Source organism: Tachysurus vachellii, chromosome 21, assembly GCF_030014155.1.
Source record: "Tachysurus vachellii isolate PV-2020 chromosome 21, HZAU_Pvac_v1, whole genome shotgun sequence".
In the NCBI taxonomy this organism is placed as follows: Eukaryota; Metazoa; Chordata; class Actinopteri; order Siluriformes; family Bagridae; genus Tachysurus; species Tachysurus vachellii.
In genome coordinates, this window is record NC_083480.1 from 7,243,925 (window position 1) to 7,258,038 (window position 14,114).

General features: G+C 36.3%; 1 protein-coding gene across 3 annotated transcripts in view; it reads left to right on the forward strand.

The window, feature by feature from the left end:
* csmd3b (CUB and Sushi multiple domains 3b) overlaps window positions 1-14,114 on the forward strand; it is a 406,848-nt gene that overhangs the window by 245,687 nt on the left and 147,047 nt on the right. For all 3 annotated transcript variants that reach the window (XM_060897477.1, XM_060897478.1, XM_060897479.1), the window contains 2 exons: window positions 4,593-4,696; window positions 5,344-5,456. In XM_060897477.1, coding sequence (XP_060753460.1) covers window positions 4,593-4,696; window positions 5,344-5,456 — 217 coding nt within the window. The remainder of the gene's footprint in view (window positions 1-4,592; window positions 4,697-5,343; window positions 5,457-14,114) is intronic.

Consider the following 14,114-nt stretch of genomic DNA (forward strand, 5'->3'; position numbering starts at 1 on the left):
GACTCATGCAGCAGTTGTTTCACTGAGATAGAAGCAGTATTTTTCTGGTTAATTAACATTGCCTTACTTATGCTGATCCCAGCATCACCAGATTTGTACAGTCCAAAAGGATTGTACTTCAAGGGTGCACATACTGGGGAAATGTTCTATACTCCTGATAAAAGAAGTTCCTTGGGGTTCTATATTGAGCCCTGGGGTTTTGTACTTGGCCAATAGAACCTTTCCTTAAAAAATGTTTCAATCCCGAACCCTTGAAGAACAATGAACCTGTTGTATTAAAATGGTTCAATGATTCAAACAGTACATAAGGTGAAATCTGTGCCGTTACACTTTTATCTATGATGCTAATAATGCTGTGAGATATTTTGTAGTGACATGTTTATGAATTACGCATTTTAAAAAATGTCAAATAGTTTCTTATGTTTGTAAAAAAAAAAAAATAGAACGGAAATGACAGATTTAAATTAGAGGAAGGAGTTTTGCTGTCAATACTGTATATAATTGTTTCGTAGCCAGTGTTGGGCAGTAATGCATTACTGGTAACGCGTTACTGTAACGCAGTTACTTTTGACAGTAACTAATACTGTAACGCGTTACTTTTTAAATAAAGTAACTCCGTTACCGTTACCATATGGTTCGTTTGTCCGTTAAAATTAATTCATTTAGGTTGAAGTGTAGCCTACAGACTAACCTGTTTACAGCAGCGACGCATTGTAGGATTGGTGGATGCCAACCTGTAAACACGAAGACGCCGCACTGGGCGTGTTTCCGTTTATTCAAGTATGTGTGGCAGTAATGGCGAGTCAAGGCGAGAGCAAGACGAGTTTCTCAAAGTGGAAATATGCTCATTATTTCTTTAAAAAAGTCACTAAAAAGTTACTTTTAACAGTAATGCATTACTTTTTGGTGTAAGTAATCAACAAAGTAATTGGTTTACTTTTTGAATGAAGTAACTAGAAACTGTAACTAGTTACTATTTCTTAGTAACTAGCACAACACTGTTCGTAACGTTATTGCTTTTGTTTCTTATCTAAGTTTGTTTATAACAACAGCGATAATAATAATAATAATAATAATAATAATAATAAACCATAAACATTTCTAAATTGAGCCATCTAACATGGATTCAAAAAACCCACAGAGTTTCCATGAACCCTTTAAAAGGATCCTATATAAAGAGCTATTCCTTTTAAGAGTTTAGCTTCCTAAGCCTTCTTTTATACACTCTGTAAGGTTGTACTTTTTGGTTTAAAACTGAAGAACTTTTTGGAGTCTAAAATAGTTTTTGTCTTAGTCGTGTTCCGCACGAGCATGAGCTAAATCAGCAGAAGTTTCTTCAATTTCTGTTTTTGTTTTCTTTCTTTTTCCTCTACTGTTGTCCGAGTACATTCTATATACAGTCTTGAGTCCTGAGCCTGCTTTTGCTGTCTATTAGGATTGTGTTCAGCAGGTGGTCCAGGTAATGGAGTGATATTATTGATCCCATTTGGCAAGCTTAAAGTGAAGAAAATGAGAATTTGGATGCCCTGGGGCAGTATATGCATGTTTCATGTTTCTGCACGGATAAGGCACCTTGTTGAGTTCAATGATGACAACAAGAAGCCTACTTTTACTTTGAGTGCCTTGCTGAATGCTCAAGCTGTATGAAGCTTAACTGGAAAATCGTGTTCATGTATGCTAATCAGAGATAAGTACTGTTAAGAGTCGTAAAAAGAAGAAAAGAAAAAAAAAGAAAAGGCTTGTGCTAAATTTATATACATTTAACTGTCTTTCAGCTGAGTCATTTACCTGATGAAGTAGGTCATGTCCTCAGTTAGGCTGCCATTCTAACAGTGATTCATCAAATAAAAAAACATTAGCAAAAGTCCTCAATATACTGTACATGAGGTTGTATAAGTCTTTTATAAGTAATTACTTGTAGACATAATTGTTGCATAATGTATTATGGCACTTAGTGCTGGTGCTTATGTCTGGTCTTGTTTTTAGCATATAAAGGGGTTCTCGATGAGAGGCAAACAGAAAAGCATGTGGAATATTCTTACACTGTCCTGGGGCAGTACACTGGATATAAACAGTAAAATATCTTCGCAGAGCCATTTAGTATAAAGAGAGAACTTTTTTTTGGAATGGGCTCCAGATCAGAGCTGGTGCAGCACATATTCTAGCGACTCGATTACTTTTATAAATGATATGCAGGTTTATTATAGTCATTCTATTACTTCTCTTACTTTCTTGCAATATTGAGATGTTAATGAAATGGCATTATATATGAATGTAGTGGCAAGAGAATGTCTGAATGTTATATCTGTGCATCTTTTTGATGATATGCACTCAACAAGAATAACTGTATTACCTTACTGAATTGGTAGTGGATGCACTTTGCAGTGCCTCTTAAACTACTGTACAGTGATGTTGCCTGTCAGGGAAGAAATGATTTGAAAGTTAGCCAAGACTAAAAGATTACATTTTAAACTTTGTGTGTAGTTCCAAGGTCATTAAAAACAGATACATGCAGGGGTTAGGCAATGAAACTGAAACACTGGACAGTAGTGTTGGAGGTTTCAGGCTTATATATGTTTGGCCTGATGGCCAATCTTCACTGATTTCACATTCCATAAGTAAGAGCAAGAGTGTGAAGGTTAAGTTAGCATGTATCTGTGACCAGGAAAACTCTTGCAGAAGATTTCCCAGAGATTTCAGAATGTATCCAAAAAATATAGAACCACAGCTCCCCAACTTACTACAGAATTAAATGTGCACCTTGACTCTATTTTTGTTCTACCAGAACTGTTTGTCAGGAGCTACAGGGTCAATATTCTCGGTCGGGCAGCTCTAGTCATAACTTTGGTCACTCCTGCCAGTTCCAAAGATTGGTTTCAATGGTGCCGGCAACAGAAATCTTGGGCTGTGGACGATGCGAAACATGTATTGTTCTCTGATGAGTCCAACTTCACTGTCTTACCTACATCTGGCAGAGGTATAGTGTTGAGAAGCCCCAATGGGTGGATAAAGATGGTTTAGATTGCAATATCATGGCATTCCCTTTGCCTACTTTTTCTGCTATATATGGATATGTCACTGCCAAGGACTACTGAATTATTCTGGAGGACCATGTGCCCCCAATGGTTCAAACATTGTACTCTGAAGGAGTTGCCATGTATGAGGATGATAATGTATCAATACACACAGCAAGATGACAGTTTTGATTTAATGAACATAAAATTAACATCTTCCGTATTCTGCACTGTCACCAGATCTTTGGGGTGTTTTGATGGAGTGAGTCAGGAAACATTTTCCTAAGCCAGCATCATGTAGTGAGCTGACCACTGTTCTGCAAGAGGAATGGCTCAAAACCGTCTAGCCGTTGTGCAGGACTTTAAGGACGAACCAATGCTGTATTGGCCTCAAAATTAGTCCCAAGACCATACTAATAAATGATTGTGGTTTAAAGCCCTAGGTTTTCAGTTTTGTTGTCCAACACCTGTACCTTTGATAGACATTTAGTCAACAGTTTAGATGTGATTTTAAAGTTTATTCGATTATAAAATTAGTTTTATGTAACCAGGACAGCAACATACTTAATAATGTCTTTTTAAAAGGGCAGTGACTGGGCTGTTGAAATAATAGTGCATGTGTGTATTGTCTGTTGGTGAAATTTTGTATGACTTACATAACCAACCCTATACCCAGAAAAATGAAAAATCTTACACAGCTGAAACTTCAATAGAACCAACTTGGGTTTCCAATGTCTACAACGTCATTTTGGGATTAAATGTTTTCCTTTGAATCAAATCATGTGTCATATTTCAGGACCAAAATATTTATTCTAGAAACAATCTATAAACTTTCTATACACTGTCATCAACCAGCCTATCAACCTTCTTTAAATAATAGGTAATGAAATGTATCAGTGTATCCGTGTCATTGTGAACTGTAATTCAGGGTTGATAGATAGATAAATATTGACAACTATTTAAATAAAGACAAATGTTTGTTGTCTATAGTAGACCTGTAATGTAACGTCACTATCTGTATATTTATCTTTATCTGGTTATGTTTGGTGCTTGATATTTTTGTTTTCATTTTATGAAAACAATTTATTTTTTTCATTTTTCAATCATTTTATGCAGTCTGTATGTGCTGTATGGTCTTTCTTTGTACTTTCAGCTTCATATCTTCTAAGCACTCACGTGAAAGTAAAAACCCTCCATTCAAAGACGTTATTCCATTCAAAGACAAGGATATTATTTATTAGAAGACATTGTCTGGCATTATCGGTTAAATAGCACAATAACATATTCATACTATAGTTATCTCTGCAGAATTGATGATCTCCTAAACATTAAATACCATACACTGAACCATTTAAATAATGTGTTTTAGTTGATAAGCTGGTTAAGGACAGTCACATGACAGTTTATGGGTTATTTGGCTAGTTTAGAGTCTCTAAAGTATATTATACTTTACTATACTATATTATTATTTACCAACACTTTGTTGGTAAAAGAACTATTGTGGCTTTAAGTCTTATTACACTATTTGTTTTTGCACAGTTCACTCATCGCTAAGCTTTATTTCTTTTCTCCTGACAGGTGATTCAGATTAATTTTGAGGAGTTTGACCTAGAGCTTGGTTATGACACACTAACTATTGGAGATGGTGGAGAAGTGGGAGACCCCCGAACAATCCTGCAAGTGTGAGTGGCTCAGTCTTACCAATTCCCTGCAATTTGCATTATGGTTTTATATTATAACCATGTTATAACTATAACAATTTACACACTCACATAGTCTGTTTCATTCGATTTGAAGAGGGTTGCTACATTAGGTAGGTAATTGTGATAATGTAATATCAGTTCATTGAGTCAATGTTTACTGCATGGTTAGATTGACGTTTCCTCACAATTTTGTTAAGAGCAATTTTTTAAGATCATGATTAGTTTCTGATCACTTCATAAAATTGTATTATACAAACAGAAAGTTATGCTTGAAACCTCAGATACATGATGTGATCATTTGTAATTACTGTACGTCTTCTAACCTGAATAAATCTAACACTATTATATACAAATTCACTAGTTAATTAGTATTAACTCACTCATTTTGTAGCATGTACCAGTATAATGATGATTCTTAAAACAATTTGTCCTTTGTTGTTGTGTTTCTGCCCTATATTCTGACATTAATATATTATACCTAATATAATGGTGCCATATTTATACCGCTTTTGGTGTTTTCATAAAGTCTTAAATCGAGTACTGTGTAATACAAGTGAAATTTGGAGATTAATTGTTATTAAATGCTCGCATACAACATCTGACTCTCACACACACGTTCTTTTCAGGTTGACGGGGAGCTTCGTTCCAGACCTCATCGTCAGCATGACCTATCAGATGTGGCTTCATCTTCAGTCTGATGAAAGCGTTGGCTCCATTGGTTTCAAGATTAACTACAAAGGTGAAGGAGATATATGATATTATTAGGAAACAATATCGCTTTAGTACCAGCAGTTAGTATATCACTGTATGTTTACTACATTTGCTCATTCGGCAGACCTTTTTATCTAAAGCAGCTTACGATTGGGGCAGGATACAACTGAGCAGTTGAAGGTTAAGGCTCAAGGACCCAGCCTTGGGATCTTGATGGTGCTGAGATTGAATTTCACAACCTTCTGATCTGTGGCTTAAAGCCTTAAATACTAAGATTTCACACTTCCTTCAACTAGCCCAGACGAGTGCTTTACCAGATAGAAATGTGTACTAGCATATAAACTCTAAGTAAAAGAGGATTTGTGTTCATTTCAAATAATCTGGATATTTAAAGGTACAAAAATAAGATTTCATTTACTGAGTTTTTACAGTGCTGAGTAGAAGCAACAATTATTTTTGGCTTGCTACATTTTTAAACATTTCAAATGTCAGCTTTCATGGGAAAACCCAACACATTTTTGCCCTTTGTATTATTCCATTGTGACTTCAGTGAACAAATTCACATTTTAGACTAGCAAACAAATATGAAGGAAGACTCCCAGACCTTGTGAAAGACAGAGGGAAAAAAAGAAATGAAAAGGTGATGCAAACAATAGCAGACTGCGTTTAATTGTATGCCCCTGTGAAAAAATGTGATTCCCTCTTTCTTGTTTTCAATCAAATCAAGCTGAAAGGAGTAGAAATATTTCTGTGTCCTCTGACAGGTGAGTTCAGACTTATTGTCGAAGGTCAATTCACTTTGTGTTTACACCGCAGTGTTTGATAGGTGTTCAACATAGAGGTTAGAGTGAAATCAAGCAGTCCACTTCACATGGTACTGGTTTGTGTCAAAGCTATGGCTAGGAGAACGAGAACGAGACTTCCCTTCAGTTAACACGTGCAATATGCACTAGAAAGAAGCAGGAGTCCCTACATAGCCCATATCTTTGATTATCTCCACTGCCTCAAGGTTTAGTAATAAATTAATGTCAGCGTGATAAACAGCATGCAATCTGGGGTAATGAGAGAGAAGCACACATTCACAGAGAGAGAGAGAGAGAGAGAGAGAGAGAGAGAGAGAGAGAGAGAGAGAGAGAGAGAGAGAAAGTGAGGGAGGGAGAGGGTGGGGAGAGAGAGAGAGAAAGAGAGAGAGAATCCTTGGAGCTTAAACTCAGAAAGCAATGATGAAGGACCAGCCGAGTGAATTACAGTTTGTTTCCTAGATATTTGTTCTCATAGTTGGATCTAAATTCCAATCAGATCTTTTAGAAATCTCTAGAAACTGGTTTTCATGCCAGCTTAGGGAACTGTACTCTAAAGAAAAGTTTCCAGGAAGCCGTAATTCTATGTATGCACACGATTTTTTTCTGAATTTAACCAAGCTGCTTGCTGTCTGTCTTACATCACGTCTAATATTTGTTGTTTATGCATAAGAGAGCAACATACAGTATGAGTCAATATTCCTGTGGGAGGTTAAAGTCGTGCTGAGTTGTTAGTATATGGGCTTTTTTCTTGCATATGTTTTCCTCCTTTTCAGTTAAAAGTAAAAATGTGTGTAGGTGTTCCATGTAAATAAATGCCGGCTCAAAACTCAGCGTTATGAGAAATGATATAGTGGATTAAAGCTAAACATGTAAAAGCAAATTGAATCCTTTATATAGTGCTCAACGTACAGTTGAGGCCAAAATTATTAGCCCCCCAGGAATTTTGGAACATTTTCCTAAAGATCTTTCCAATGTTTGCAGCATTGATAAAACTTGATATAATCAAACATTCGCCAGTGCTATTTAGTAGCTTTTGGTACATTTTGGAATATAAAATACATTTTTAGGCTTGCTTTATAATCAAATATAGTGAAAATGGGGTGGTCAAAAATATTAGCCCCTTGTGAATATTTGCTTTCAAAACATACCCAATTAATCAATCAGCTTTCAAAACACACCTAATTAATCAATCAGCTTTCAAACCACACCTGTGCAGTCAATTGGCTTCCTAACAATACCTGGGCATTCAATCAGCATTAAAGGACTCCAAGGAACAGGGCACTTGAACACATTATTGGGAGAGACTACTTTTACTCACCATGCCAAAGACAAAGGAAATCAGTCTTGAGCTCAGAAAGAAGATAGTGGAGGCTCATGATAAGGGGGAAGGCTATACTGCCATTTCCAAGCTTTTCACAGTGTCTAGAACCGCCGTACGTTGCATCATTGCCAAGTACAAGGAGACAAATTCTGTAAGAAACAAACCTGGGCATGGTCGTAAGCGCAAGATTTCAAGAACCCTGGAGAGGAAAATAGTCAGAGATATCAGCAAGATGCCCCAGACATCTGCCAAGATGATTGTTGCTGACCTGGCCTCTTCTGGAGTTGATGTTTCAAGGAACACAGTTGTGAGGGCTCTTCATCGTGGTGGGCTTCAGGGCCATTGTCCCAGAAGAACCCCTTTACTCAAACAGCAGCACATCACAGCTAGACTGAGGTTTGCCCGTGAACATTTGAAAGGTAAAGATGAGTTTGGGAGTCTGTGCTTTGGTCTGGTGAGACTAAACTGGAACTGTTTGGGCAAATGGATGTTGCTTATGTTTGGCGAAGAAAGGGTGAGGCCTTCAACCCTAAGAACACAGTTCCCACAGTTAAACATGGTGGTGGGAGCATCATGCTGTGGGGCTGTTTTGCAGCTTCAGGCACAGGGAGCCTTGTTCGGGTGCATGGCATCATGAAAAAAGAAAATTATGTTGACATTTTGAGGGATAATATGCAGAAATCTGCTCGTAGTCTAGCCTTAGGTCATCGCTGGGTCTTCCAACAAGACAATGACCCAAAGCATACATCGAAATTGGTCCAACAGTTCCTGAAGGATACCAAAACAAAGGTCCTGGAGTGGCCCGCACAGAGCCCAGACCTCAATCCTATTGAGAATCTGTGGCGAGTGCTCAAAGTGAATGTCCATGCTCGGAAACCACGTAATTTGGACCAGCTGGAGCAATTTGCAATGGAAGAATGGGCTAAAATCCCTCAGGAAACCTGTGCCAACCTAGTAAAGAACTACTCTAAGAGGTTGTTGTCAGTTGTGGCTCAGAAAGGGTTCACTATTGACTATTAATGACCGGGGGCTAATAATTTTGGACGTTTCATTTTTGCCCTTTCTTGTTTCAACTCACTATTTCAATTAAATATCCTAATCAAACTTAGTGGAGATTTTGTCTTTGTTATTTTGGAAACAAACACACTATAAAACACTTGTTGTTAATGGTCATTTCCATGGAGAAATCAAGAGTTTTGTCTAATTTCATAAGGGGGCTAATAATTTTGGCCTCAACTGTATATATGAGTACACCCCCTTTAAAAAGCAACATTTTAAACAATACCTCAATGAACACACAAACAATTTCCAGAATGTTGAAAAGACTAAGTTTAATATAACATCTATTTAATTTATAACATGAAAATAAGGTTAATTATATAACTTGGAGAACAAAATTTTCAGTTTTACTCAAATTACGGTGATGCAAAAATGAGTACACCCCACTGAAAGTCTCTAGAGCAAAGCTAAATTTTATACTACAAATGTCAAACAAGATAAATGTTTTTTGGAACTGATGGCTTTAAAATTGTATGGCATTAAAAGACAAATGCATGGTGCCTACAGTGAAACATGGTTGTGGCAGTGTCCTTATGTTGGGCTGCATGAGTGCTGTTGTGTCGGGGAGCTGCATTTCATTGATGGCATCATGAATTCACAGATGTACTGCTCTATACTGAAAGAGATACTTGGTTGTCATGCACTTTTCCAACATGACAATGATCCTAAACACACATCTAAGGCTACTGTTGGATTTCTGAAGAAGAACAGGGTAAAAGTGAATCAGTGCTCAAGTATAGTTGCTGATCCCAACCCAATCAAACACCTATGGGGAATTCTGACGAGACAAGTTCAAGTATTCTGAAGATCAAGACGAGCATCACTCTCTATCCAGCATTCAGTCTCTAAAAGAGGTCATTCTTGAAGAATGGAAAAGATAGATGTTGCCAAATGTCACCAACTTGTTCATTTCAAATCCTAGAAGACTTGGTGCTGTCATTACAAATCATGAAGGCCATACAAAGTACTAGATGTAGTAGTTTTTGTAGTTGCTGTGAACTCACTTTTGCATCACCCTAATTTGATTAAAATTGAAAAATGTGTAATCTAAGTCATATTATTAATCTTAATTATGACATGTTATAAGTTAAACAGATATTAAATTAAACTTCATCTTGTCGACCTTTTGGAAATTGTTTTTGTGGTCATTGAGATATTGTGCAAAATGTTTAAAATGTATTTAGAGAAATATTTATTTCTCTAAATTTATTTATCTAGGTTTATTTCATATAAACCTTGTATTTTAGAAGTTGTTCTTTATAAATATTTAAATATGTGACTTCTAAAAAATTTTTTCAAGGTCACGTACAGATATTGGATCACTTTTTTTTTCAGTTCAACCAACTTAATTGCTTTAGTCTGCATCTCAGTCTCAGTTACTCATATTCTAAAATTCTTATAATTGGTAAATTGAGTTGGAAAGCATTTTTTACCAAGTTTACATTCACAGCATCTGGCAGACGCCCTTAACCAGAGCGAACTACATTTTTATCTGATTTTATACAGGGTTAAGGGTGTTTTGTTTAGGGCCCCAGCAGTGGCAGCTTGGTGACCTTCTGATCAATATTCCAACACCGTAACCACTAAGCTACCACATCCTATAAGTTAAAAGCTTTATCTGTGGGCGTTGATAAAAATGTATCTCATGATCTGATCTGAACAGTGAACATGACAATTATGAGTATCAGTATTATCAGTGTTGGCTAACTTTGCCTTTACATTTATTTCCGGAGCTTTCTTATCAAATATTTATACTGAATCAAATGTAGTGATATTGACATGCTATATTTATATTCCCCAGCTGAACTAACAAATTTTGTTCTGTGTCAATCTTTTTTTCTGTGGTATATAAAGTTTTTTTAACATATGATGATCCAATATCCAGTATGAGTATCAGGTCAATAGTAGCAAAAAAACTAGATCAGTTATCAAACAAAACTTAGCAGATATAATTGGAATTGGATTTGGAAAAGAAATGTATGTTTGGAATTGGAAAAGTTTACACATAAAGAGATTGGCCTGGACTTTCTTTTGTTAGGATAAGTATCTGACTGGCTGTCAGTTTTGGCTGAAACTCAAGGTTTTAATGCCAGCGTCAGAAACGGAAAAGTAGTACTGTGCCATCTCTAGTAAAGATGGCTTCTGTGTGTAACTTTGTTTTACAACAGAGCATTGGAAGCATGGTCCATTCCCACATTGTGTGTATTAGTAGTTATTTTGGTGTTACTGCTATGTGTGGGATGCTACAGTACCAAAAATGTTCAGTTCAATCACAGACATTGCAGCAGTGCACATATTTCATTGCACTTATTGTAACTAAACTATACAGTGGGTTATGTTTTCATCATGATATTGTTTAAACATTTGTTGTGTAGTTTTCTAGCTCAGTGGTTCTCTACAAAATTTATACAACATATATATATAAAATGTATGGAGGACATATAGGAATATATGACACCTTTGACTTTGCAAGGACAATTAGCTGGTCCCCATGAGGAAATTTACTTTTAGTTACTAAGGTTAAGGTTATGGTTACGTTCAGATATAACATTAAACTACTGAACCTAACCCTGTCAGTCATAGGTGTCTGCAGTAATATTAAAACAAACTCATTGATTAGAATACAGACCCTGTGCCAGTCATTGGTATGCACTATTTAACTTCTAGCTCTTATTTTGACTTGAATTCTGAATGTAACATTGTTGTGTTTACTCCTAACGCTAATTTCCGATGTTTTCTCCTCGTTTTGCGCATAGCATATCATGTAATTATCAAAATTTCACGAATGGAACATTTTCACTGACTTGTTTTCAGCCTCTTAGAATTTAACACAAAGCTACACGACACACTGCAGATCCTTTAAGGGATTAAAGTAAGAGCTATACAGTTGTTCATTATTCCACACAGAGTAGTCTTGTACTTCCTCACCAGCTGAGTTTTGTAGGAAGCGGTAATCAAAAGTGTAATTAAAGAATGCTATTAAAGGACATGCATTTTAATATTATTTTCTTCGTACTTTATCTCGGTTATTATTCCAATCTGCTGAACCTGAAACTTTTTCATAAGCTGACCCGGATTTCTAAGCTTATTTAAATGAAGTGGGAGAAGAGATGAAGGGTTATTGCCCAGTGTCTTTGGATGTGTAAACATTATTTCTACAGCCTCACCTTTGATTGGTTTGAGGAAAGATGTTTGGGCACAAATCAGCAACAATAATTGGCTTTGGGATAAGAGATGCATGAAGGAAAAAATAATTGAAATGAGCCGTCGTCCATGACGCAGAAGACCTAGGTGTATCTCTTGTTTATATTTTAAAGAATGTTATGAAATTAAACTTTCCTGACTTTTATGTGAAGGGTGATTTAATAAGCTCAACAACAGTTCAGGTATAATTCATGGATGGTATAATTATATGGTAATTACAGTTATAAAAACTGACTTCCCACATCATAACCTTTACTGCCTACGTGCATATATTCCCATATATGATCCTTGTTGGATAGTAATTCGTATACATACTTATCCAGCTAGTCCTGATGCAGTAGTCCTCATAGAACGTCAGTCATGTTGAGTAGCCGTATAGCTTACGGATTCCCGGCCGACTCATCCCTAGTTCACAGTTCGCTTAAGAATAGCGTTATCTGACACTGTGGTTTCCTGCACACAATTTGTTCTACATGTTGCTGCCGTTGTAAAGCACAAAGCGGTAAATATGGCCTAACCTTCTTCAGCCCTGCCTTCAGACTAAAGCAGTGAGCAGGGCATTGTGGCACTCATAAAGAGTGTCACACAGGAAATTAATGCCATACATCACACACTGGCCAAAGACTTCTGTAGAGATGAGCCCCGGCATTAATTTTACCCCAAAATATAATTTACTGGAATTATGCTTTCGTCCTCCTCACCTCGTCTTTTATGCATGAAGAGCACAATGGGGTTCACAGTTGGGGGTCTGCAGGAAGACATTGCACTCTCCATTAGTGAGTGGGCTCTGTGCAATGTGGGGAACCGTCAGAGTATGTTGATGATGAGATCAGGCTCCTGCGGGATGTCTGTCAGATGCATGCTTTGTCTATATGACTCCTTAGTTGGCCAAGTACTCTTCGTCCTTCATAATTGATGGAATCAGTCTTATCTAAGTAGTAAGTGCAGTTGTGTGCAAAATTTTAGGCATCCCAAGCTCAATTCTTGGTAAAACTCTTGTTGATTTTTGAAGTGAAAAGAAGAAAAATGAATGCATATTTATGTTTGATACAAAAATAATAACTCTAGTATGTGCAAAAGTTTGGACACCCTATTAAGTCATTTCATAGTTGCCAGTTTATTAGCTTGTACCCTTCCTGTTTTTAAGTTCTGCCAGTATATTATTTTAGTAAGTTCAAGTCAGAGACATTCCAAAAACTCCAGCTTGCATTTTTTTTTTTTTACATAATTCATGGTGGATATTGTCATAGGTTTTGGATCATTGTAGAATCATCATTGTAGAACGATCCAAAGAATTCCAATTTCTGCTTCAGTGTCTTGACTGACTGTTACATTTGTTTCCAGAATTTTCTGATATTTACTGGAATCTATTCTCCAATCTACCTGTGCAATGCTTCTACATAGTATAATAGATCTACTCCATGCTTAACAACTGAAGATATGTTCTTTTTATTTTTACATTTACGGATGTAAATGTAATTTATATCTGGCAGACATTTTTAAACTAAAATGCTTTGAAGTCTCTATCAATGAATATATTAACACCGGTTCACTAGGTTACAGACTTAGGATACCATTTTAATTGCTGTTTAAACTTTCTTTCTTTCTAAAAATATCTTTGGTGAGTCTTTCTTTCTTTATTTTATTTTATTTTAAATTTATTTATTTATTTATTTTATTTGGTTTCCTGCCCAGCATATGGGACATTCTTGCTGCATGTTTTCATGGTCTTCCAGATACTTTGTTGATTTACACACTTCCTCATAATCAGCATTTCATTGTGACATACTGAACAGTGAAAATTATCAGCTTGACATGCTTTGATGCCTTTTTTAGCCTTGCTCTACTTTGTAGGCATCTATTAGATTGCTTGTCAGATCCTCAGTCAGATGTTAAGACCTAATGGTTATTTATTGGGAATACAATATTTGTAGAGCTATATTAGAATATTTAACAATGTCTGCTGAGCCAAGTGCTACGTTTAAGCAAAACAAGTCCACACAACCAATTCCTTCAGCTGCTTTAGACAATAACATATGCAGACCTACATATACACACAAGTCACATACACATACAGTACTATATGCACTTAACCATTTCCAAAAGCTCTGGAATGAAAATAAGGTTTGCGATTTGATTTGTATTAAGGGATTAAGATGAAGCATGTCTGAGGTTTGACTTTTCCAAAGCCTTAAGATGGAACAGTACAAAAAGTGGCTTGGTTGGCAACTGCGATGAAATATTTCTGTTTTAAATACCTGCTTCATTTTTTCTTTATTTCTTTTTTTAATAATAAGAC